The sequence below is a fragment of the Ictidomys tridecemlineatus genome, chromosome 7, assembly GCF_052094955.1.
Source record: "Ictidomys tridecemlineatus isolate mIctTri1 chromosome 7, mIctTri1.hap1, whole genome shotgun sequence".
NCBI lineage: Eukaryota > Metazoa > Chordata > Mammalia > Rodentia > Sciuridae > Ictidomys > Ictidomys tridecemlineatus.
This window is the reverse complement of record NC_135483.1, coordinates 169,633,015-169,655,855: the sequence shown is the minus strand read 5'-3', so window position 1 is coordinate 169,655,855 and position 22,841 is coordinate 169,633,015. Positions and strand designations below refer to the sequence as shown.

At 47.0% G+C, this 22,841-nt stretch overlaps 1 protein-coding gene across 4 annotated transcripts in view; it reads right to left on the bottom strand.

Annotated features, from left to right (window-relative positions):
- Positions 1-22,004, bottom strand: part of Nrp2 (neuropilin 2) — a 115,446-nt gene extending 93,442 nt beyond the window's left edge. For 2 of the 4 annotated variants that reach the window (XM_005335095.5, XM_078017885.1), the window contains exons 1-2: positions 21,014-22,003; positions 5,892-6,069 (exon numbers count right to left, since the gene is read on the bottom strand). In XM_005335095.5, coding sequence (XP_005335152.1) covers positions 5,892-6,069; positions 21,014-21,086 — 251 coding nt within the window. In that variant the 5' untranslated portion in view covers positions 21,087-22,003. Of the gene's footprint in view, positions 1-5,891; positions 6,070-21,013 lie in introns of all 4 variants that reach the window. The other 2 variants (XM_040294779.2, XM_005335099.5) reach the window with 2 other exon arrangements.
- Positions 22,005-22,841: the final 837 nt, after the last annotated feature.

Genomic DNA, 22,841 nt, shown 5'->3' with positions numbered 1-22,841 from the left:
GGGCTCATATAACAGGCCCACATTGTGACCAGGTTTGGAGGAAGCAGAGAGCACAAGAATAGAGAGCACAGATTGGAAAGTCTGGCTTCAAATCCCTTTTCTGCCACTCTGAGAGTGCGACTTAAGGCCAGTTGGTCAACAACTGTGAACCCAAGTTCCTCCATCTGTAAAGTGGAAAGAGCCAGGGCCCCTTCACAGGCTTCTGTTGAGAGGATTGGATGAGACAATGAGTGTCAAGTGCTTAGCCAAGTGGATTCATAGGTGATGTTCCAGATGTGACAGCTTTATCATCAATAACTGTCTTTTGACTTGCCTCCTCCTCCTAAACTCTCTGCTCCAGAAGGGCAAAGAGTAGAATTTCCTCATCACTGAATTCCCAGTTCTCTCTCTGTGCTTGGTGCATGGTAGGTGCTTAATAACTACTTCCTGAGAAAGGAATGAAGGGTCTATGGTCATTTCATTAGTGAGAGACTCAAGTCACAGAATGGTTAGCAACGTTCAGAGCCCAGATCCCATTCTCCTGCTGTCAATTCATTTTCAGATGGATGAACAGGGACAAAGATCCAGTGCAGCTTCCTGTCATCTACTTATGCCCTGGCACCTCCAAAGAAGCAATATCACTAAAACAATCACCTACACCTACCAGCCTAGCACCCTCCAGGAAAAGGTGATGCAGGAGTTTAGAAATGAAATATGTGGTCTATGCCCTTGGAGAGTTTATGTGAGCAGAACACAGGATGATCATGTGTGAACAAAAGCAGACAAATCCAGGTCATATAAAATGCTCTGAGAGTTCAGAGTAGGGGCTGATAAAAGAGAACTGGAGGAAATGAGGAGTAAGAGAGGACCAGAATGGGGAGTGTGCAGCTGGAGGAGGAGGGGGCTGGAGGAAGGAGAGTTTGAGTCCTGGGAACTCGGGGGGGGGGGGGGGGGGCTGTGCAGATGGAAGATTGCATGTGGTTGTTTGGAATGGAGGGTGTTTACTGTGCTCTCGGGGAAACACTGGTGGCTGAGTGGGGAGGGGCCGGGTTATTGAGGTCCAGTGTCTTTCCTCTGTTTACTGTGGTCAATTTATCAACCTGGGAAGCTGCTACCGTTTTTAAGATAGAGTCGCCTACTTTGTGAGAAATAGGCACATCTTTTACACAGAGGGCCCTTCTGTTGTAAATAAACACAAGAGTTGTTTATCTAGGATGCTCAGCCAGAGGCAAATGTCTGAAACTTTAAATATGCAGAAAGTGAGGTATGGGGAGATCAGAAGAAAAGATTATGAACATCGAAGCCAATGCTGAGAATTCCATTTACTATCACTTTCACACTTGGTCACTCGGGGTCCCTCCTCAGTCCTTACTCAACTTGAGCTTGACCGACTGAAGCAAACTAGGAACACTGGCCTTGGGATTGCCCTGTCTTAGGGAAGAGCTTGGACCACACAGGCTCCTGATTCCCAAGAGTCAGCAAGACCTGAAGCAAAATCCACATACATAAAAAAGTAAAATCTTGCCCAAACAGGGAGATGTAGGAGACAGGCCTACCCATAACAGGAGGGACGAGAATACTGTCAGAAAATAGTCCAGAACTTCCTCATGACAAAGCACAAAGATGCCAACACACTTGATAAATTATGGTGCATCTATATAAACTGCTGCAAATCAGTTGTTGTTATCACTCTTTTGCAGAATGTTAAACTGAGGCCTGGGAAGTTTAAAAGATCAATGAAAATACAATTGTAAATCTGTTCCAAATATAACACGACCCAGCTTCTGTCACAAAAAGTGAAGTTTAGAATTATAAACCTGAATCATCAAGAGAAAAAAATGGAGTCCCCGTAAGTTTGGGTTTTGTTTAAGAAGACATGGAAGGTGTGGCACGTGACTTAAAATGTTCTTTATGAGAAACACTTTTTAAAGGAACTTTTAAAATGGAGAAACCTAGGTTAAATGCATTTCTGAATATATCAAAATGAACCCCACTATTATGTATATCTATAATATGCTAAAAAATAAAAATCAATAACTAAGAAGAGCTTTTAATGGGGGACTTTTTAGTATTTGGAAACTTCACCATCAGTGATAAGTGGTAAAGGAGATGATTTCTGCACTGAACATCATATTCATGACTCATTAGTGTAGACTTCCTTGTGAGGTCTTTAGCTTAAGAAATGTTCTTTCAAGTCTTCCTAGTGGCCTTTGCACTTCCTAAAAATGTTTTTCAAGATACTCATAGGAAAATGGCTAATTCCTAAAAGGACCCATTCTCTTGATTTTGGTTTTATTTGGTTGGGCCTCTGGGATGGGGTGGGGAACTGCCAGGCCAGTTTGAGGGCTCTGGAATAAGCTATGTATGATATGCTCATGAGTGTTTTTAGAAATACATATATTTCAAATTTTAGAAATGGAAAAAAAAAAAAAAACAGCTCCGTGTGCGTTTCTAAAACCCCAACTCTTGGCTTGTAGGCGATGACTCAAGCGAAAGGCCTCTGTCTGTGGAAGCAGCAGCCTCCTACCATCCTCTGCTCCCCAGGGGTGAGGTAGCCTCTCTCTGTTTGCCCAGGCATCCCTGAGTCCTGCCCTTTTGTCCCTCAGCTCAGGAACCTGGCAATGCCAAGGTGGCCTCTGGTTTCTGTCCACAGCTGCTGCACAGGCCCCAGGACAGCCTGTGGGTGCTCTGGGCTTGGATCCCCACGGGTGGCCAGAGGGAGGAGGAGTCAGGGAAGCTCTGCAGAGATGGTGGCCTTGGACTGCACTGACTCAGACAAAGTTAAGGCTTGTGAGTGAAATTTTCCAAGCAGACAGCAGCCTTCAGTGGAACAAAATTAAAAGTGGCAGTTAGCGGGCAGGTTTGCCTGGAGTTCACTCAGCCACAGCCTCAACCTTTAGGATGCATTTCCAAATCCAAGGTGCAGAGACCCAGGGCTTGTGGGCCTCAGCCAGGACATCCCTTTATATCAGGTCCTGTTCCCAGGTCAGGGAGCAATCTTGGCAGCTAATCGTGTATGTAGAAGGAAGAGAAACGCGGGGGAGCATGCGGCCCCTGCCATTTCCTCCTATCTGGCTGCCTTTTTTTTTTTTTTTTTCTGACTTTCTTACCATTTCCCCTTTTTTGCTAGGGCGTGGCTGCTACAGGCAGTCCAGACAGTTTCCTTTTGGGAAGTACCTGCCTTGAGGGCTTTGAGAGCCTAACCCAATTTGAAAGGTGCTCCAAAATGAAAGGAGAAGGGACCTAATTTCCTTTGATAGAAAGAATTTTGCAAACTCAGGAGCTCCCTTGGAGCAAAAATGAGATATGGACATGAGAAGGAGAAGGAAAGAGAGCAGGAACCACGCAGAATTTCCAAGACTTCAATTAGATCAACTGTTCTTTTCACAAGACAGTAAGAGAAGGCCTTGGGGAGGGTGGGGAGGGGAGTCCATTTATTCTGAATGCAAATGGCCAGGGGAACATGTCAAAAATACCTTGAAGGGTGAGAGGCTAAGAGATCCAGGTTTGTCTTTTCTAAATATAAAAATTAATGAGAGGGTGGGGAGGGGGAATGAAGGAGAAAGCGGAGTGCAGTAGGGGGAGAATTAAGGACTATGCTAGGTAGATGAGGCTTTCTGACAATTTGGCACTGGGGAAAACAGACTCCAGAAAGATTTTTTTGCTGACCTTCCTGACCTTTTAGGTTGAAGCCACAGCTTGGGATGTGGAGTGAGGAGGAAAACAGGAAGCTACTTAGCGAGGTTGAGACGCCAAGAGACACCCTTCAGCACACCTGCTTCCTCTAGTCCCACTTTGCAAGGGCCAATGTCCCTCTCCCTTCTGCAAAAAGGCTTCAGCAACCCTGAGTTCTCCCCACCCCTGGGCTGAGTTCTGTGACAGGGAGGGGTATCCCACAGCTCAGAACAGGGCAGAAAAGAGTTTTTCTGGCCCCTTTGCACCTCTCAACATGTTTGGTGTCATTTCATAAGCTTTGGGGGTTTTCCTTCTAAAAAAAAAACTGTGCCTTCTCCCTCTGCCACTACGAATATACATAAAATGACCTCTTAGCAATTTCCCCTCGAGATTTGCTGGCATCAGCAGAACAAAATTTGGCCCTCAGTGGAGAGAGGTGCTTAGTCACATTCCTCTGAGCTCAGATCCAAGCTCTCTGCTTTATATTTCAGCTGGTGACAACCCTTTGCAGGCCAGCTGAGGCACCAGGACCCAAAATGGCTTTTACAGCACTCCTACCTGAAACTCTCAGTAAAGTTCACTGTCTGTCAGGAAAGTGGAAGCCTCGAGATGCTGAACCCGGGGAATGCATGTAACTGAGACAAAGAGGAACTGATGTGTTACCAGATGTCATCCATGCAGTCAAGAGTGGCCCTGGGATTAGAAACTCCATCTTATGACTTTCAGTCACATGTGGCATCCTTCCGGGAAACCCTTTGGCTTTCAACAAAGACTACCTCTTGTTAGGAGAGAACCATTCCGTAGGTGCAAAGTAGCCCTGGGAGGATAATAATGACATCGATTCACAGAGCCTTGCAGTCCTGTGCCAGTTAAAGAGGGGCCTTGTTTCTTCTGTAGGGAAACACTGATCTGGGTGTAGGCCTGCTTTAAAATGAAGTTCTTGTGCTCTCTCCCTTATACCTGTCCCACCAGCTGTCCCCTTGATTAATTCAGGGCTCACAATGCCTGGCTCACAAAGAACGCCCAGACTACTTCTAAATCATATGGGAGCGCTGAACACTTAGCACGGCTCTGATGGCTCTCTGTGGTGGTGCTCATCTGGAGCAGCATAGGAACATTGGCACATTCTTTTCTGCACAGCAAACTTTTGCTTTCGTTTCAACAAGAGGAAAGTATTTAAGAGAGAGCTCATCAGACTACACACAGCTGCATTATTGACATTACAACACCCACCTGCTTCCCTACTTTAACTTTGGACCTTGGAGTTAACATGACATTTTGAAATGTCTAAATTGCCACTTGGAAATCTCCTAAGTCACACATTTCCAAGGAGACAGGACTGATGTCATGTTGTAAACTGGCTGAATTGCCTCAGGACAGACTTAACCTCTCTGTGCTTCAGTATTCTCATCTGCAAAAATGGAGATGGAGATGGCACCCACTCCCTGGGGTCATTTTTCTTTTAAATATTTATTTTTTATTTTATTTTATTTTTTTAGGTGGATATAATATCTTTATTTTACATTTATGTGCTGCTGAGGATCGAACCCAGTGTCTCGTGCACATTAGGCCAGCGCTCTACCATTGAGCCACAACTCCAGCCCTCCCTGGGGTCTTTATAAGAACTGAAGGGATTCATATTTGTCACATAATTAGAAAAGCGCGGGTTAAATAAATCTGTAACACCAGCCTTGAGACTCTAACCTGCGCAGCTTAGATAGCAAGAATCGAGAGTCTTAGATCTACTCTTATAGACCCCCAAATGCTTTCCTCTCTTTCTGTAAGGCAACCAACGGCCACTTCATAAAATAACAGGCTGAGCCTTCACAGCTGAGGCTGAGGAAGTCTCCGCTAGGGGATCTGGCAGCTATTTTATTATGGAAGCTGGTGGGGAAACACAGAGGAAACACAGAGGTGTCCAGGGGGAAGGTAGATCCAAGAGTAGAGAGTGGGGTCTAATGGTCCCCCCTGCCCCACATGGATACTCTCTCCCCTGCCAGCTTTTAGAGATGGGCACTAGTATTTGGACTTCACTCCATAAGGCTCTGTCTTTTAGAACACGGGATCAACTCCACCTTAATTTCGCCCCCAAAGGAATGTCATCTGAAGGTTTCCCTCTGGGACTAGGATCCACTGCCACCATTAGGTGATACAGGGGACAGGCATGTGGGGGCGGGGCAGGCAGGCAGTGTGAGCCCCTCCCCCCCCCACCCCCCAGCGCATGGGGCACTGCTTACTTGCAATCATGCTTCTCGATTTCAAAATGAGGGTTGAAGTTGAGGACAATCTTCTGGTTGGGCTCCGGGGCGTAAACAATCCACTCGCAGTTCTGGTGGGAGGGATAATCCTGGGGGTATCCAGGCGAGGTGATGTAGCCAGCATCTTTGGAATTCAGACGACCTCCACAGGGTGGGTCTGGAAGAGAGAACAAGGACCCAAAGAACTTCAAATATGCTCCAGCCTTCGCCCTGCCCCCCACTCCCTCTTCCCTTCTCTCCCAGTGGCTGATTAAAACTATTTTACAGACCTTTTATGGCAGTCCAGGAGACTAACCTACTTACTCATTCAGTGGAAGAGATCATTTCAGCTCATCCGTCCCCTGACCCATCCGGCCACACACACACACACACACACACACACACACACACACACACACACACACACGTACGTTACAGAAAATGGTCATAAATATTCCCAATTACATTGTCTGAGATTATGAAAACAAGAAGGCTGTACAGTGAGCCTGTTCCTGTCTCCCTTCTTGGCCCATCTTCCTCTCCTCATTCAAACTCCCCATCTCTATCTTTATCTCATAAATTCTTCATTTTTATTGGTGTCTCCCAGCCCAGCTCGGCCTGAGCAGTCAGCAGTCAAGGCTCCGGGAACTGACCATGGTGGTTTTGTGGTGCTGACCCAAAGAGCACCTGGTGACAATTACATGTGGTGCAAGGAAACACTTTCAGTTTTGGAGCAGAAGAGGCCCTCGAGGGTGATTTCACCTTTTTTTTTTTTTTTCCTTTAAGAAAGAAAAAGCAACCCTCCAAACATTTAATTCTGCATACACCACAAATTTGATTTATTATTTCATTAGACACAGAATGGAAAAATCTGTATTGGAGAACCCACTGGCTCCAACGGGGTTTCCACAAAGGTGCTTTGTGCTGAATGGATGCCTGTGTCTTTTTCTGTGCGTTTCTGCCCACTGTCCCTCCTGGCTGGTCACCACCACCAGAGTGTGCTGCTGCTTTCTCCAGCGACAGCAGCCATGGAAAGGCACGGCAGGGGGGAGCTGGCCCCCCTTTCCTGAAGTGCCAGGCAGGAGGTAAACAGCCTCTTGTGGGCCAGGAGGGAAAGGGCCGACCTTCAAAGGCAGAAGAGGTAGGCGATGACATTTGAAGAATTTTATCTATTTAGGAGCGAAGTTTGGCAATCCCTAGCAAGGGTTCTTGGGGAATGGGAGGTTTTGCTCAATACCACAGTTAGGTCAGAGAGGCACGAGAGACACAGAAATATTCAGAAGCCTCCTAGAGACCTTCCTGAGATGTGCGCGTCTCTTAGCATCAATCACGATTTAATATCGCCATCTGCATGGAGCAGCATGGGCCTGTGAATTATGTATGACAGCTCAGCAGCCGCCCTCCAGGACGAGGTCTTTCTCCTGTGTTCACTCTTTGAGGGAACGGGTCATGCATTTTTAACTCTACAGGTGCACTTTACCATTCCCCATGTCTGTTGGCATTACTGTCTTCCAGACCTCTGCTTCAGATTACCAGCCTGACAGGCTTTAAATGCATAAATGATGGGCATTGTGCACAATGGTGGTTGGGACACAAATCCATACAAGTAGCCTTTTTGGTATTGAGCCTCCAAGAGCTCAAACTGTGCCCTGTTGAACTGCCCAGAATCTAATGGATTTGGGTCCATTTCCTACTGGGCGGAAAAACAAAAGCAAGCCATTTCCTCGGGCTAGCAGACACCACATCATCCTCTACCTAATGACCCTGCACTCTCCCCAGTCCAGGAGGACAATGGGACTACCATCCAGATGCAGCCACCCTTTCTCTGCAGCCAAATCCTGCAGCTTCCTGGGTGCCCACAGGATTTGCCACACTGGGCACCCAAAATCTTGCAGTTGGTCACAGGGTGGCCCATCATCCCTGGCTCTGGTATGTGAAATAAGGCTGGGAGTGGCCCTCTGAGAAGGCAGAGGTGTGGGCACTTGGATCACCAGCTGCTTTTACCAAGCAGAAGGAGGAGTTCTCTACCAGGTCCAGCTCCTCTGCCAGCTATTTTGCTGAAAACTGGAGCTCTGCCCTGACTCACCCAAACCACACTTTTTGCCTTGGAACTCATCACAGGAAACCTGAGCTGGGCTCCTGTTTAGTAACCGTTATGGTCTCCACATCACCCACAGTCTCCCTGTCTCCACCCTTTCCTTGCTTCTCTCCAATTACCCTTGAAGGAAGAATTGCTCCCCCTCAAGTCCCTGAACCCCAGGCTTAAAACTTAGTAATGAGATCAGGCACACAGATCAGCAATGGAGACAGGAGACTTCCTCACAGGACGGTTTCATTTCTCATCTACACCGGAAGCAATCATTTCCCCACTACCAAAAAAAATTTTTTTTTGAACTATATAGTGTATTCCACAGTTGACAGTCTGCTCTTTCTGTTGTTCCAAAAATTACTTAACCAAAGGAAAAAGGAGTAGCCCTTTTCTTTTTTCCTGTCCTTTCTTTATCTGAGGAAAATCAAAGCTCTTACTGAAATATCTGAGAACTTATTAAAACATCTGTTTTGAGTGTGTACAGACAACTTTCTCAATAGTCAAACATTTATAAACTCCTATTCTTGTTTGGATTGCATTCACACTCAGAAACACACACAAACATAGATATTGAACAAACATCAGTTACATACACATATCAGTAATTCACACTTCAGTCCTGTACACACGTTCACACCCTCTCAGAACATATCACACATCATTTGCACGGATATATATCCACAGAGATAAATACTAGGATTTCTTTCTCTATTTTTCTTGGAGAGAATAGAATTCTTGTAAAAGATCAGTAAAAACAGTGAAGAAAATACACTTAGTCCTTCTACATCTTCTCTTGATAACTGATCTTGCATTTTCAGGGTCAGAGGCCCTTCATTTCTTAAATACAAACATGTCCCAGTAGAAACTAGCTAGAATTTCTGGGGAAGAGATATGCCATCCATTATTTTGTAGGCCTTTATTGTGTTCTAAAATGAACTTCATAAATGCTTTCTGTCCTGTTTCAGAGGAGTAGAGAGAGAGAGCCAAGGGAGAGTTGAACTTAAGGGCAAACCCCTTAAGGCCAATCTCCACATACAGAGGGGAAAATTGCCCCTGCTGAAGTTGGAGCGACTGAGCCTGTTTGGTGAGTTGACAAGGGACCTCATTCTCCAACTAGTTTGTGAATACCTTTCACCTGGGGCAACTTCGTTCGTTCCCCAAAGAAAAGTAGCAAAACCAGGCCTAGAATGTCCAGAGCAGTTTTCTCTCCCATCTGGGAGGGGACATGAGCAGTTCAGGCCAGAGGCCCAAGGGTGAAAGGTTGAAATGACGACTCTATGTAACTTTAAGGAAAAGGAACACCAAGTTCCAAAGTCACAAAGCCCTGATTCCCTACATCCCCATAGTGACCACTTACGTGTTTAAAAATATTAGATGGTTTAAAAATCTTTGCTGATGGTTTAAGTCTCTCTCTGGGGGTTGTGGCTCAGTGGTAGAGCTCTTGCCCAGCACGTGTGAGGCACTGGGTTCGATCTTCGTTACCACATAAAAATAAAATAAAGGTTATTATGTCCACCTACAATTAAAAAAACAATTTTTTTTTTTTAAAGTCTCTCTGTCTTTTCCCCCCTCTTCTGTCCTTGCTTTGCGGGGAGCCTGAGCATAATGTGATCCTGCTGAGGGGTAACATGGCCCCAGAAAAGGAAAAGGAATTTTTTTTTTACCTGTTCACTTTGGAACTCACCTTCCTAGAGAGCTCCTTTAAGATCTCTGATTCCTTGATAATATTTAATTTTTAGTCTTTAAAAGAAGTGAAAAAAGAGCTGTTAAAATATCTGGTCTGCCTTCTAGGAAAATTTAGCTGGAGTTGTTTTAGGGAACACTGTATGGCCTGAACTTGACCATAATGTATGATAAAGCCTAGCAGGACTTTAATGAGGGCTTTATTATTTTTTCTTTTAAACCTTTTTATTTAAAAAAAAAAAAACCTCACTGGCATAGGGGCTGGGGCTGTAGCTAAGGCACCGAGTTCGATTCTCAGCACCACATAAAAAATAATAAATAAAGATATTGCGCCCATCTACAACTAAAAAAATATATATTAAAAAACACTGGCATAAAACTGTGTACATTTATCCTGTATTACATGGCATTTTGTAATCTATACATTATGTAATAGAGAAGACTTTTAAATAATCAGAATTACGATGGCTTCCCTGTGTGACAGCAGGTCAAGAACAGATCCCTTGGTTTAGTTTAAGTGAAGACAAACCCAGGGAAACTTGGTCACTGGCTGGAAGTGGAATTAGAGGGACAGGTTGTTTCCAGGTTGTGTGTGGGGGTGGGGGCTGATGGGTGACTAGGGAAGGGAGGGCTTGACAGCTAGCAAAGAGAGGACAGAGCACTTGATTCATAACTCAGTGGGACCTTCCAGGGTCTCAGCTATGTCACCTGTAATTCAATAGTAGGCAGCTGTCAAATACTTTTAGAAGTGGTGCTTTTCCCTCTGTGATCAAAACTACCCAAGGTACAAAGCAGATGGAAGTAGAGTTCTCCTTGGCGGCTGGGAGGCAGGGAGCTGTGTAGAGTCTGGGCCTCGCAGGGTCCCCCTCATCTCCTAGGCACTTCTCTGCAAGTGCACTGGGGACTCCAGGAACACGGGTTGAGGCCTAGTGAGCTAGAGCTCTGTTCGCTTGTCATTCTAAACACTATGGGGAGGGGACAGAGGGAATGATCAGGGAGGTTGGCTTCTCGTATGTCTCACGTGTAGTAGTTTGTTACCTGTGGTCAGCCAGCATCGCATGGCTTTGTCATGGCCTCATGGCCATTTCTGAGGTCACGGGGAGGTCAATCAGTAGCCTCATGCTAGGTCATTGGCCTCAGTCCGTCATGTGGCAGTATACCACCTCACAGCTGCACAAGAAGGGTTAGGTATTTTGAGGAAGCCCACAGCCACATGACTTATATTATAGTATGTTATTATAATTAATCTGTTCTGTAATTAGTGCTTAATTTATAAGTTATATCTTATAAATTTATAAATTAAACTTTATCATAGGAATGCATGTGTAAGAAAAAAAAAAAAACATGTGCAGGGCAATCCAAGGCTTCAGGCATCCACGGAGGTCTTGGAATGTGTTTCTCACACCTGAGGGCATTTGGTGGAGAAAAGTAGTCGGTCTCATTCCCTTGGAAATAGTGCACTTTATTGACTTTACAATTTCTTCTTTACCCACAGTATCATCTCACGCCGTCCATATTTCCACAGCATCATTTTCATTTAATTATTAGTAGCAAGGCAAAGCAGAAACTCTTCTGCTTACTTAGAAAGAGAAAATGTTATCACCATGCCACTTCACTCATTCCTCCAAAGCAGTTGACCAGAAATAGGATTGGGTAAGGATTAAGAAGCCTCAGAATCACATTTAATCTCATTACTGGCAGGCTGTGTGACTTTGGGGAAATCAGTAAACCACTCTGCACCTTTGTTTACTCATCTCTAAAGTGGAGGGAGTAATCCAAAAGGCCAGTTCCAGTTCTGAAATTCAAAGCCTATAATGAGGTATGGAAAAAGAGTCTCTAACCCATGGATTGAACCAAAAATTCAAAAGGTTCTCTTACTTCTAGACAATAAGGCATTGATTCAAAGTGTTATCTCTGTTTTATTGGCTTGGTGAGTTTGAAGTAAAACTTAGATCTTGGGATGGACATGTCTGTCTTGCATTATGGAAAGTTCAAATGTCTCTTCTAATCACATTAGCTCTACTGACATGAGTGAGTTTCTTTTCTTAACTGAGTTTGAGGTTGCATATTTATAAATATTATGGATACACGGTTCAGTGTGTGAGCACATCAACATTCGGCCTGCCTGAAAAGAAAGACCAAAAGGACTGTCTTCAAGTCCCTCACCTAGATCATCAAAGTCTTTTGCTCAGGGCTTTGACCAAATTTTGCTCACCAACCCAGGTTAAGCTGCTTTGGAAGAGTTATTTCTGTGAGCTGGGGCTGGATTTTGTTTTATGCAAAGCGACTTCAGCCTGTCACAAGACAGTCTCATAAAATCCGAATCTTGGCTTAAGCTGGGAAGAAATGAGCCAATCCATCAGCCCAGGAATGTGCCGGTTTGACCACATCCTAAGGCAGCTAGGAAGGGATGCAATCTATTCAATTTATGAGGCCGGTGAAGGCACAGCAAATGGGAATCCTTATGAACTTCTGCAAGGGTGAGGTTCCAAATTTGAACAAAAGCACCTTCTGGGAAGGGAAGAGAGGACTACGACATCGCTGTCTGTGCATGGAAAGAGTAAGGAATGAAGCAAGCTCTCTCTTCCCCAACACCTCCTACAGACAAAGGAACCTCACTGAGGAGACAGCTGGAAATTGGGTCTGGAAATAGGGCCTTTGAACGTCTCTTCCCCTCAATCTGGATTCTAAAAATGAACCCTATTTAATCGGCAAAATGTATGTTTGATGTGATTACCTCCCCTGACCTCGAATCCTGCCACCTGTGGTAACCTTGTTATTTGTCATCTTATATCATAAACAAATGCAATTCCAATAGGGCAGCCGATATAATATCATTAGTTTATATTTATGTCTACTCTTTTCCAGTCCTCATTGCAAATGCAATTTTGGTGTCATTGATGAGAGATCTGGGATTACGATTTCTGGCCACTTTAACAGACATTTGGGGAAGGAAACAGAATAATTTTGAGGACTCTCCAAAAACCCAAAGAGAAAAATGGTAACAGAATACCTGTTTTTTCATTTATTATGATTAATGAAAGCTTACGTTGAAATGCCAATGGCTCCCCATTGGTTAGCACATGAAACCCAAACCTCTTGGCCTTGCAATTTGGGCCTTGCATTAAGCCCAAGCTATTATTTCTAACTTTATTTGCAATTATTTCCAACCACACGTTCTAAACTGCTGCTTCTGATTGTTCCTCAACAAGCCCAGTGTTCATGTCTCTGCCCTCTCCGATCCTTTCCCCTTCCCCTTTATGTCTTTTGGGGCTCTAAAGCACCCATCCTCTGCCTTCCTCACCTCCACACCAGGGGTAATCTTTCTCCTCTCTGTCTCTCACAGGCAGAAGCTCTTCAGCATCCTCTAAGGATTGTGGGAATTCAGGATGACCTTATCCACTCTGCTGTGCCACTAGCAACTGGACAGCGTAACTCCTTTCTGATCTGTCTTTGGCAAACATTATGGAATCAAACAGAGGGTCCTTCCCAAAAGTCAGATTCATTGAGCCTGCATAAATTAATAATTTAAGGATGAACTAAAATAATACCAATAGTATCACTACATCTCACAAATTTTGAGAGCTTCATCACAGATTATTCTGCTTCTCCAGTTACTATCTTCCCTTCTCCACCAACAGCTGCTAATAAATGCAAAGTTTTAGTTGGGAACTGAGAGTTTAACCAGCTAGTCTGGGATAATAATACCTAGGCCTAGATCAAGGTGGACTTAAATATGAACTGTCTCCAAGGACACCCTAACCTTAGATAATTATCAAGTTTGACAAATACACACACTTTAATTCTAATAGTAGTCAAACTAATTTATTCTGAGGTTTTTGTTTTTTTGCCTCCTCACTTCCAAAGGCAAGTTCTAAATATTTGTTGCCAGTAGCACCAGGAAAACACAAGCTATTACTTTATCACTAAAGCACTTGTGGTGTTGGATTTTCTCCTACTTGGATTCAGTTCATTTCTCTCTACTCATCCCTCCCCATGCCCCTGTCTCTGGCCCCTAATATGCCTTTGGGGCACATCTGTTTTATTTTTTTTCCTTTATCCAAACAATTATTATTATCATTCGGTCCAGTAATTTGCAATTCCCTTTATCTTCTTCCCTGAAAGACTCTCCAGAACCTGGTGCCTGTTATCAAAGCATCTTTGGAGGCAGGGCTCAGGGTACCAGGGACATGTGCATCCAGCTGGCCTGCAGCGCATCCAGGGCAAGCTACTGGGAAGGGCTTTCCTTTTGTTATTCCCAGCCCCCCTCCAGTTTTTCTGGATTAGATCATGACTCTTTTATGAAGACCCAGAGGGAAATGGGATTATTAAGAGTCTTGCTGGGTAAAAGCTATTTTGTCTTTCTGACGACTTTTTTTTGAGTTCAGCTGCTGAGAGGGGCCTTAAAGCCAGAGCAGAAGTTATTACCAATTCGAGAGAGCCCCTTAAACACTGTGTTCCCTGCTGAGCCCACTTTCAGTGATGAAGGATGGGAAGGGAGGAAAAGGAACAGAAAGAAGAAAAGAGATTAAAAACTAAAAGAGAAGAAGAAGAAGAAGAAAAGGTAGAGGTGAGAACACAGAAAACAGAATAAGGAAGAGAAAATGCAAAAAGAAAAAGGAGGCATAAATCTAAGATGAAAACTCAGCAGAGAATATGGGTCTCTGAAGAACAGTGTGCTGAGAGATAATCTGGTACTTATAAAACACAGACAAAGGTTTAGTGGGGAAAGAGCTAAGAATGAATAATTATTTACTTATCCCCCCCTAAATCTCATAAAAATAAAATAAACTTACCACAATGGTTAAAGTGTACTTTCTGTGGTCACAAGATAGCTAACCCCACTGAAGCTGTTTGGGTGATTAAATGACTTCAGAATTGGCTCACTATGTGTCAAAACAGGATTCCACGTAGTTTGACAGAGCACAGCCACCTTCTGGGGTAGTTACCATTATCAAACACATTTTACAGGTAAGGAAACTGAGGCACCACTGAGTGATTAAGTATCCGGATCACACATAGTACTTGGATCACAGAGCTGCCAAGTGGCTGAGATGAATCTTAAACCTAGGTGGCCTGGCTCCAGTGATTCAGAATCGGGGAAGCGCAGTGACAACTGACAATTTCCCCCAAACTTCTCAATGACAAACTTATTTGGTGGCATTTAAGGAAAGACAAACGTTTTGCCAGCTTGAAAACCCTCTTTCCTCTGCCCATGCCAGTAATCTGCTGGTGTGAACAATGAGAGATGTGTTCGAGGCTGGGGTGTGAGAGGGCTGGAAGCACTTAACACCTCCCCTCTCCCTGCACACAGAGGTGCTAGCTCCTTGTCATCCCTGCCCCCTTTCCTGTGGCTTGTGGGGAGTTGGGAGGTGGGGGAATGATGGATAGGATGCTCAGGTCTGAAATTATGGATCATAACATCAGGGGATTTTTGTCAACACCCATTTCTCTTCTCATCCCCACTCTTCCCTATCCTAAATGCCACATTGTTATTGTTCTACTGGATGGGAGCAGCATTTTCAGAAATGGGGGATTTATTTTTATAGCACAGCTGGTCTGCCAAAGGTCACATAATTTGGCAACGTTCCCAGTGGTTAAAAATTAATTTCTCCTTATTAATACAACCAAGGTCCCATAGGATAGAAGCTCAGTCTTATCTAAACTTGACAGCTTCCTAAACCTTTACAAGAAGATTTCTCCTGAAGGGCCGGCCACAGTACAAGGCCAGTGTGTCCTGGAATCCAACCTTTCTGAATCCTGTTAGGTAATGAAACCATTAAGCCCTCAGCCACTTCTCATCAAGGCAGATAAAGCTTTAAAAAATGATGTTGGAGCTATGGGGGGGGGGAAACTTCTGTGAAATCATTTAATAATGAGGTGAGCCTCCTCTCCTTCTCCTCCTCCTCCTCCTCATCATCAAACAAACAGCTAAGTCCTCACCTGGATAGAACACTATAAGGATTAACTTATGGGGATCAAAACATACATCTGTCACTCAACATGGGTTCCTCTTTTGACAAACGATAGTCAGATGTTAATGATGATACAAAGCACTACTTGGATGTCAGGCCCTTTCTCCTCGTTTTAAGAAAATTCAAAGTGCTATGCTTTGAAATTACAAATTATGCAATTATAACAAATTTAGTTATAGATCTCATTGACTTTTATTTACGATTCTTGAAAATGGGGCAACTCATTTTATAAAATTAGAATGAAGTTCCCATGAGCTGAGCAGAAGAGGTGGGTTTTATAAACAGAAAAGGGCTGAGGAAACACAACAAACATGGGTTGGCCAGTTCAAAGTTACTTTCTTTATGGGCTTAAAGCAGAGGGGGATCCCTGTCAGCCACTCAGGTAAACTGGGTCCCCTTTCATTGATTGCTGTGACTCTTCTATTTCCTGAATTTTTTTTTTAACTGATCTGGATAAGAGTTCAGTTTAATAACATGGTAGCCAGCACCCAGCATGAGTGACTCCACTCTGGTTTGGTTTGGTCTTCTGAGGCTTAGTACAGGAGGCCATCCAAAACAATGGCCTATAAATTTGACATAACATGCTTTTGTTCTGTTTTTAGAAACTCACCTTTAGTTTCTAAAGTCTTTCCAAACTAGATCTTTAGAGAATATATTCTAAGAACCCTATACCAGTGAACCAGCCTTTTAAATCCCGTCCACTCAGAACTGTTTCAAACTAAGTCACCTCAAGTCTATTTATTTTCTTGACTGCTTCAAGGAAGAGTTGCATGAGATAAAAAACACCAGGGTCCTCAGAATGATCTAGTCTACAGTGTCTTTTTCCCACTGACTGTCTCCTCTTACTGTTATTCACATTTGTGCCTGGGGATATTTGTATTCCTAACCTTTTCTGTACCTAGAAGACAGAACTGGCTTTTCTGTTGCAGAATATGGACTTTATATTCAATAGCAGGGGACCAGAGCCATTTAGTAGGCAGTAAGAGTCCTGTCTGGATAGTCTGCGGCTCCAGTCACTACAGCCTTCCAATCTTTCAGTTTGCCAGTTGAGTGCTCTGTGGCTTAATATCTGAAGGCTCCACAGGATGACCTAAAACTTCAAACCCAGGTGCTTCACAGTTCTACAGGCGCATCTTGGACAAGTAGGGGCTTGCCCTGGAGCCCCGCGGGAGCTTTCCCCCTTCCACTGTTTTGCACTCTGTGCTCCTTTGGCAACTGGCAACAGCTGCCTCCAGTGCCTGCTTCTGGGGAAAAGTTTACTGGGCGCTTATTTAATGTGGGCATGAGACCAGTCCCCAGAGCCCAGAGCAGGCTGTCCCTGTAGAATCTACTTTGCAATTTTACTTGCATATTTTTATGCTCACCCAATGGCCATCCCACATTTCTGGGGACAGAGGCTGAAAGAAATACACCTCAAACCAATACCTGGCGCCTAGACCATCATTGCTTCTCTTTTAGGATTTGTTTGAACTCAGACCTGTCTCCCACAGCCAATTTACACCTCTTATCTGATCATCCAGTCCAGGCGGAAGGTTGAATTGACCGAGTCAGCCCGTGTCCGTGACAATGGTGTTAAGCCCAGCACAGATCAAAGCTCTCCGGGAAGAAAGGAAGGGGGAGATGGTTAGGGGGTACAACTTCTTTTGGCCCTGAGCTAAGCCATAGGTCCCGGAGGTGGGAACATTAGGACTGGAAGTTGCCACCATCGCAAGAACCAGTAGTCAGGACCCCAATGATGTCCTGAGCTATGCCCCTACCTCGCCCCATCACGCTTAACTCTAGCAAAGGAGAGTTCTGTGGTCAGGCGCTGCGGGGTAATGGCTAGCGCCAGGGGGCTCTCCTCTCCGTCAGAAATAGAAAGGAAGAGAGGCAGAGGGAGGGAGCTAAGCAGGGAACACGCGCCAATAAGCCAGAGCATTGAACCACTACCCTTCCAGAAGAAATTCAACCGGAGCCGCAGAAGCTGCAGCCCAGATGGGCGGGATCCTCTAAACTTGGTCTGGAAAGCTGATTCTCAGCGCCTCCGCCCCAGAAGATTCCCAGAGGGGTGATGAGTCCCCCCACCCCGCCCATCTCCATCTCCACACATTAGCGCTACCCGTGCCCCCCAACCAGCAGCCGGGCGCCGGGAATCTGGTGGGAAAGACTAGCGGCGCAGCCCGCCCGAGGCGAAGGGTGGGAGCAGCCGTTTAATCACAGCGCGCCTCGCCTCCATTAACTTGTGTTGATATTAAAAAGAAATCAATCAGTGAAAATGAAGGATTGGCCGTGAATACTGTATTTTTCTCACGTGGAAAAGCAAAGAGTGAGGCAGCGGGGAAGGGGCGGGAGACTCGCCGACAAATGCAGAAGCTGCTCGGGAGGAGAGCCGCAGCCGCGCTGTAACTTTCTGGCATTGGGCAGAGTCAAGGAAATGCCGCAGGCTTCTCCCAGGGGGTGTCCTAGTCAGAAGAAGGAGGGGACAAGCCTGAAGGGGTTGGAGGCGGCCAGCTTCGCGGAGGCTTTAGCCTCGGTTTTGCTTTCTCTGGGAATATTTTTGCCTAATAGAATGTTTATGGATTGCTCAGCTCTGTTTCTGCTGCGTAGCCCAAACAAATCGATGCGGCGTTAGAGACGGCGCTGGGGGTGGGGTAGGGTGGGAGGGAGAGCTGGGGGCCACCACGTCTCCACCACGTGGATGCTTGTGCGCCGCGTGCTCTTCACCTGTTTCGTCGCACTGGCGGGTGCTCTGCGTGCAGCGCTTCTAGACACTGTGCAAGTTGCGCGCATTCCTGCGGCTCTGGGTGACTCCTTCCCTCCCCTCTCCGCCCTCTGCTCTGAAATTCCGCCCCAGCTTTCCGCCACCCAGCTCGGCTGGCGCTTGGGTCTTCGGCCTTGGGTCCCTGCCCCTCTGGGCCGGCTCTCTAGGGTCTGCGGTGAGCTTGCGGCGCAGAACGGAGTGCGGGGGCAGGAGGGGGCGCTCGGAGCGGAGTCAGCCAAGCTGCCCGAGTGCCCTAGCCGCGGCGGGAGGGACAGAAGCAGGCAGCTGCCATGTGGCAGGGCGGCGTGGCGAGGAGAGGAGAACCTGGTGCGCTGCGCCCCCGGGTCCTCCCAGCTCAAGGGGCCGCACGCGGAGACCACTGGGTTATTTGCTTAGTTGCTCCCGCGCGCACATCTTCTGCCCTCTTTCCCCTGATTCCTTCTCGGAATCAGTTTTCGCCGCCACTGGCTGCGGCTGGGAAGGCCCTCCTCCTGGCTAGCTCACACCGGTGAGTCAGAGGTCGAGCTTGACCTCGCCCTTTGCCACCCGCTGCCAGCTACCCGGGTGCCAGTCGGTTACTCTGGCTGAAAACCTGAACAGCACACGGCTTGCGTCCGCCTTTCGGGGACCCGGAGACTATCTACTCTGGGCAGGTCTTAGCTCTGGGTCCCATCCTGGGTCCGAGGCCTCCTAGAGGGTGACCTGCTCCGCGCTCCCTGCTTCAGAGCTTCTCTGGAAGTGACGCAGCGCTGCCAGGGTTGGGATGGGAGGGGGCTCTGCGGAGAGCGCGGGAGGCAGGTGGCAGAGCGGGAGTGGGTCCGAGCGGGCGTCGCACATACACGTACACACTCCATGCAGTACTCAGGGACAGATGTGCGAACATCTGGGGTAAGAAGATGGCCTCTGAATCTTCAGAGCCCCTCCTGCTTCACACAGCACTCGGAACCTTAAGTTGTGTGTGTGCGTGCCTGTTTGTGGTTGTGTGCCAGTGTGCGCGCACTCGCGCGCCGGGGCCTACAGGAGTCGGCGCCTGAATACATAATATACGGTGGGTTTTCTCAGTGCGCGCGCGCGCGCGCGGACACATACACACAGAGCAAATCACATAAACATACATAATTTACACAGCATCCAGGTCTGTGGGAGGTAATTTAATTTTCCTTCAAAGATGGGAATTTAGTAAGGCAAAAAAGCAATGGGAGGCCAGAAAAATCTCCCTAAGTTGGACCTGTACCCATTCCTTGGATACGATTTGCAGCTGCCTGTAGACCCGTTACAGCAGAGAAAGAGCTGCAAACGGTTGGATTTGTGTGGCAAAGGCGTACCTCTGTCTTTCTCTCCTTCAAAAACCGAAACCAGAACCCAAACACCACAGCTTAAAGTGGCTGTATGTGTGTGTAGGGGAAGAGGTGAGAACCAGTTTACTGGTTGCAAAGCTTCTCCTTTAGGATCTTAGCCAGTGTGCTAAGAGGCCCCGGGAGGCAGCAGGGAGTTAGCCCCACCACTGCGGCCATATCTTTGAAGTAAGTGCCTTGTGATTGAGGCATTTCCAGAAGTGCCCCCGCCTTTCCTCCCCAACCCCATACACTTTTCCCTTATCCTCAATCACCTGTGGCAGCTGCTAAGAGTTGTGTTGTCAGATTCCAGACTGTTCTTAGAGAGGAGAGAAGCTCACCCTGGAGAGTGGCCCCAAGAAGGAAAGACTACCCTCGCTGGATCCCTGAAATCAGAGATGTCTTCTCAGGGACTGTACCCCTTGCACTCCCGAGAAATGCTGGCCCAGGACTATTCTGGGCCTCACAGTGCTTATCTCTGCAGTCTATGTCCACACACCCTTTTTGGCAAGGCTTGAGTTCAAATTCCACTCAAAACTTTCAAACCACTTCACAAAAGTGAGAGACCTTTGAGGGCCATTCAGTTGTTTTATCTAATAATTTAAAAGAAGAATGCATACAACTTACTTTCTCAGAAAAAAACACGGATGCAGGAAGGAGAGCAGAGGCCACCAACCACCTTGGTGGCCAGCAGTGCCTAGTTGGAAAGCCCCTATCTCAGCCATAATCCAACTTGTTCCACTAGCCTGAGCCCTGGAATTTCGAAGCATATCTAACTCCTTCTGCAAAGAATCCACTGCATATGAAAATCCAAACTAGACTTGTCTTTCCCAAGCCCTTCAGTTAACATTGCTCAATGTAGCTAAGAGGAGGGAATGCAAATGATTTATATTTCACTGGCTAGGTTGAAGAAACTGAAGGGAGATGTGTTCTGCTTCAAGACAGGAAAAAAAAATCCCCAAAAACTGTAATGAAAAGGCTTTGTAGTATTTTTAAACCTTTGATTCAGTCCATATGTGACATCTGAACACCGCCAAATTCTGTTACAACACACACACACACACACACACACACATACACACAGACAGACATACACTCATAGCAGGAGAGAAAAGTTGGGTTTTAGCAGCCTTGGTGGGGTAGTGAGGGTTGGCTGGGATCTCTCTTTAATATTGAGTATTGAGGGAGTCTTTTCCTGAGCCGTACTGCATGGCCTTCCTGCATTAGCCATTGCGTTTAAAGTGGAAACCATGTTGAAATGAATAGGAAAAAAAAAAAACAAAAAACTTTGAGGGGCTTACCTGGTTGGCCTCTCACTTCGTGTCCTGAAAAGTAGAGAGCTAAGAAAACCCAGGTGAGAGGAAACAAATCCATTTTGGAGAAGGAGGCTTTCTCCAGGGCTGGGTGGGTAAGATTCTTGTTTAATTATAAGTCTTTGTGTTTTTTCTTTTATTTTCTTCCTGGCAGTGTCTTCTGCCAAGGTTTCTAGTGGTCAGCGTTTCTCTCCTGGGTCTTGGCGGCCCGTCTTCACCTTTATTCTCGTCGGAATCCCCACCTCACCAGGAGGAGGGTAGCTTCTGGAATCGGCAGTGAGGGAGCAAGCCGGGAAGAGGGGACCGGTTTCCTCTCAAAAACAAAACGCATCTAGGTTCTCTTCAGTTCCTCAAAGTGTCATTTCCTTTATCCTATAACATCACGAGTATTTCCCGAAAGCCCAACGTAAAATAATAATAATAATAATAATAAAAATCAAAGCCAAGACTTGCCTTGGGCATCACACGGCCCCAGGCAGCTGTGTGATCTCAGAGGCGTAAACTGACACACATCCCCGGGCACCCGGACCGACACGCGGGCGGAGGCACCACAGCCGGACAGACCGTGTGGGAGGCGGCCGCCCCGCTCTTGTCCTCGCCGGGTTCCCCTAGCGGGAGCCTCCCCCAACGGCTACACCCGCTTGGCCAGCCTCTCCAGGGGAGTGTGAGGAAGGAAGCTGCTGGTGCTGCGGCTGCGGCTGCTAGCGCTGCTGGTGCTGCTGCTGGTGCGGCGGCGGCGGGGATCGCCTGGGAGTGAGCGAGCCCCTCTCCGAGTTCGCTCGCGCCCGCCCTCACCTCCACCTCGCCCAGCGCCTCGCCGAGTGTCTGAGCGTCTGAGGATGTGCTGGGGGCAGGCTGCGGGCTGCTGCCTCGCTCGCCTTCTCTGCCTCCCCTCCGGCTCCCCCCTGCCTTTTCAGGCCGAGCAGCATGTGGATGTCAGAGCCGCGGCAGAGCTATCCGATTACGCGCCGGCTCAGGGCCCGCCCCTTCTGTGTTCCTGATTAAAGAGGCAGCCGCGGAGACGCGCGGCGCAGAGCCGAGAGCCGCGGCACCCAGCTCCAGCGGGGCGGAGGCGGAGGCGGCTCCCCCCACTCCCTGGCCGCCGCCCGATCAAAGTTAAGACAGCCCGCACCCTTCCGCCCCTCTCCCACTCCGCACCCCCAGCCCGCCCAGCGCACCTCTGCGCCTGGCCCTCGGTGCGTCACGCCCCGGGGAAGGAGCGCCCCTGGGCACCTCCAGGGCGCTCTGCCCTTGGCCGCACCGCGCCTGCCGGAGGGAAACTCCACGGAACCGGGGGAATTCCTCGTTCCCCCTAAATTCCGTGACTCCGATGCCACACACGCAGCACCCAACACAATGCCACGCGCAAGGGCTTGATGAGAGGAGTTGGGTGGCGTACGGTGTTTGGGGTAGGGAACCAGTCGCCAGCTTAGCCATGTGTTCGCACAGGCAGCAGTGCGTGGCGGCGACACACACCGTCAGCCCGGGATGAATAAACCCCCAAACACTCCTTGCGTTTACTACTCAGATCCTTTGTTGTGTCCCAAACAGCCTCCGGTGCTCTCTGGGCGAGTATTTAGTTGTGCCTGAGCTCTTAACTTGTAACTATCACAAGAAAGGCTTTTCTTCTATAAAGAATTTCTTCAGGTAATTAAATTGAACTCATCCCAGGTCCACCACCCACAAGATTTCTCCTCAAAAGGCTACTGTAACGACTTCTGTTCAAATTTCCTTCATGGAAATGTGGTCATGACGTTGAGAAAAAGAAAACAGCATTATGCCAACTATTTTTCAGTGGAGGCGTTAAAACTGTTTA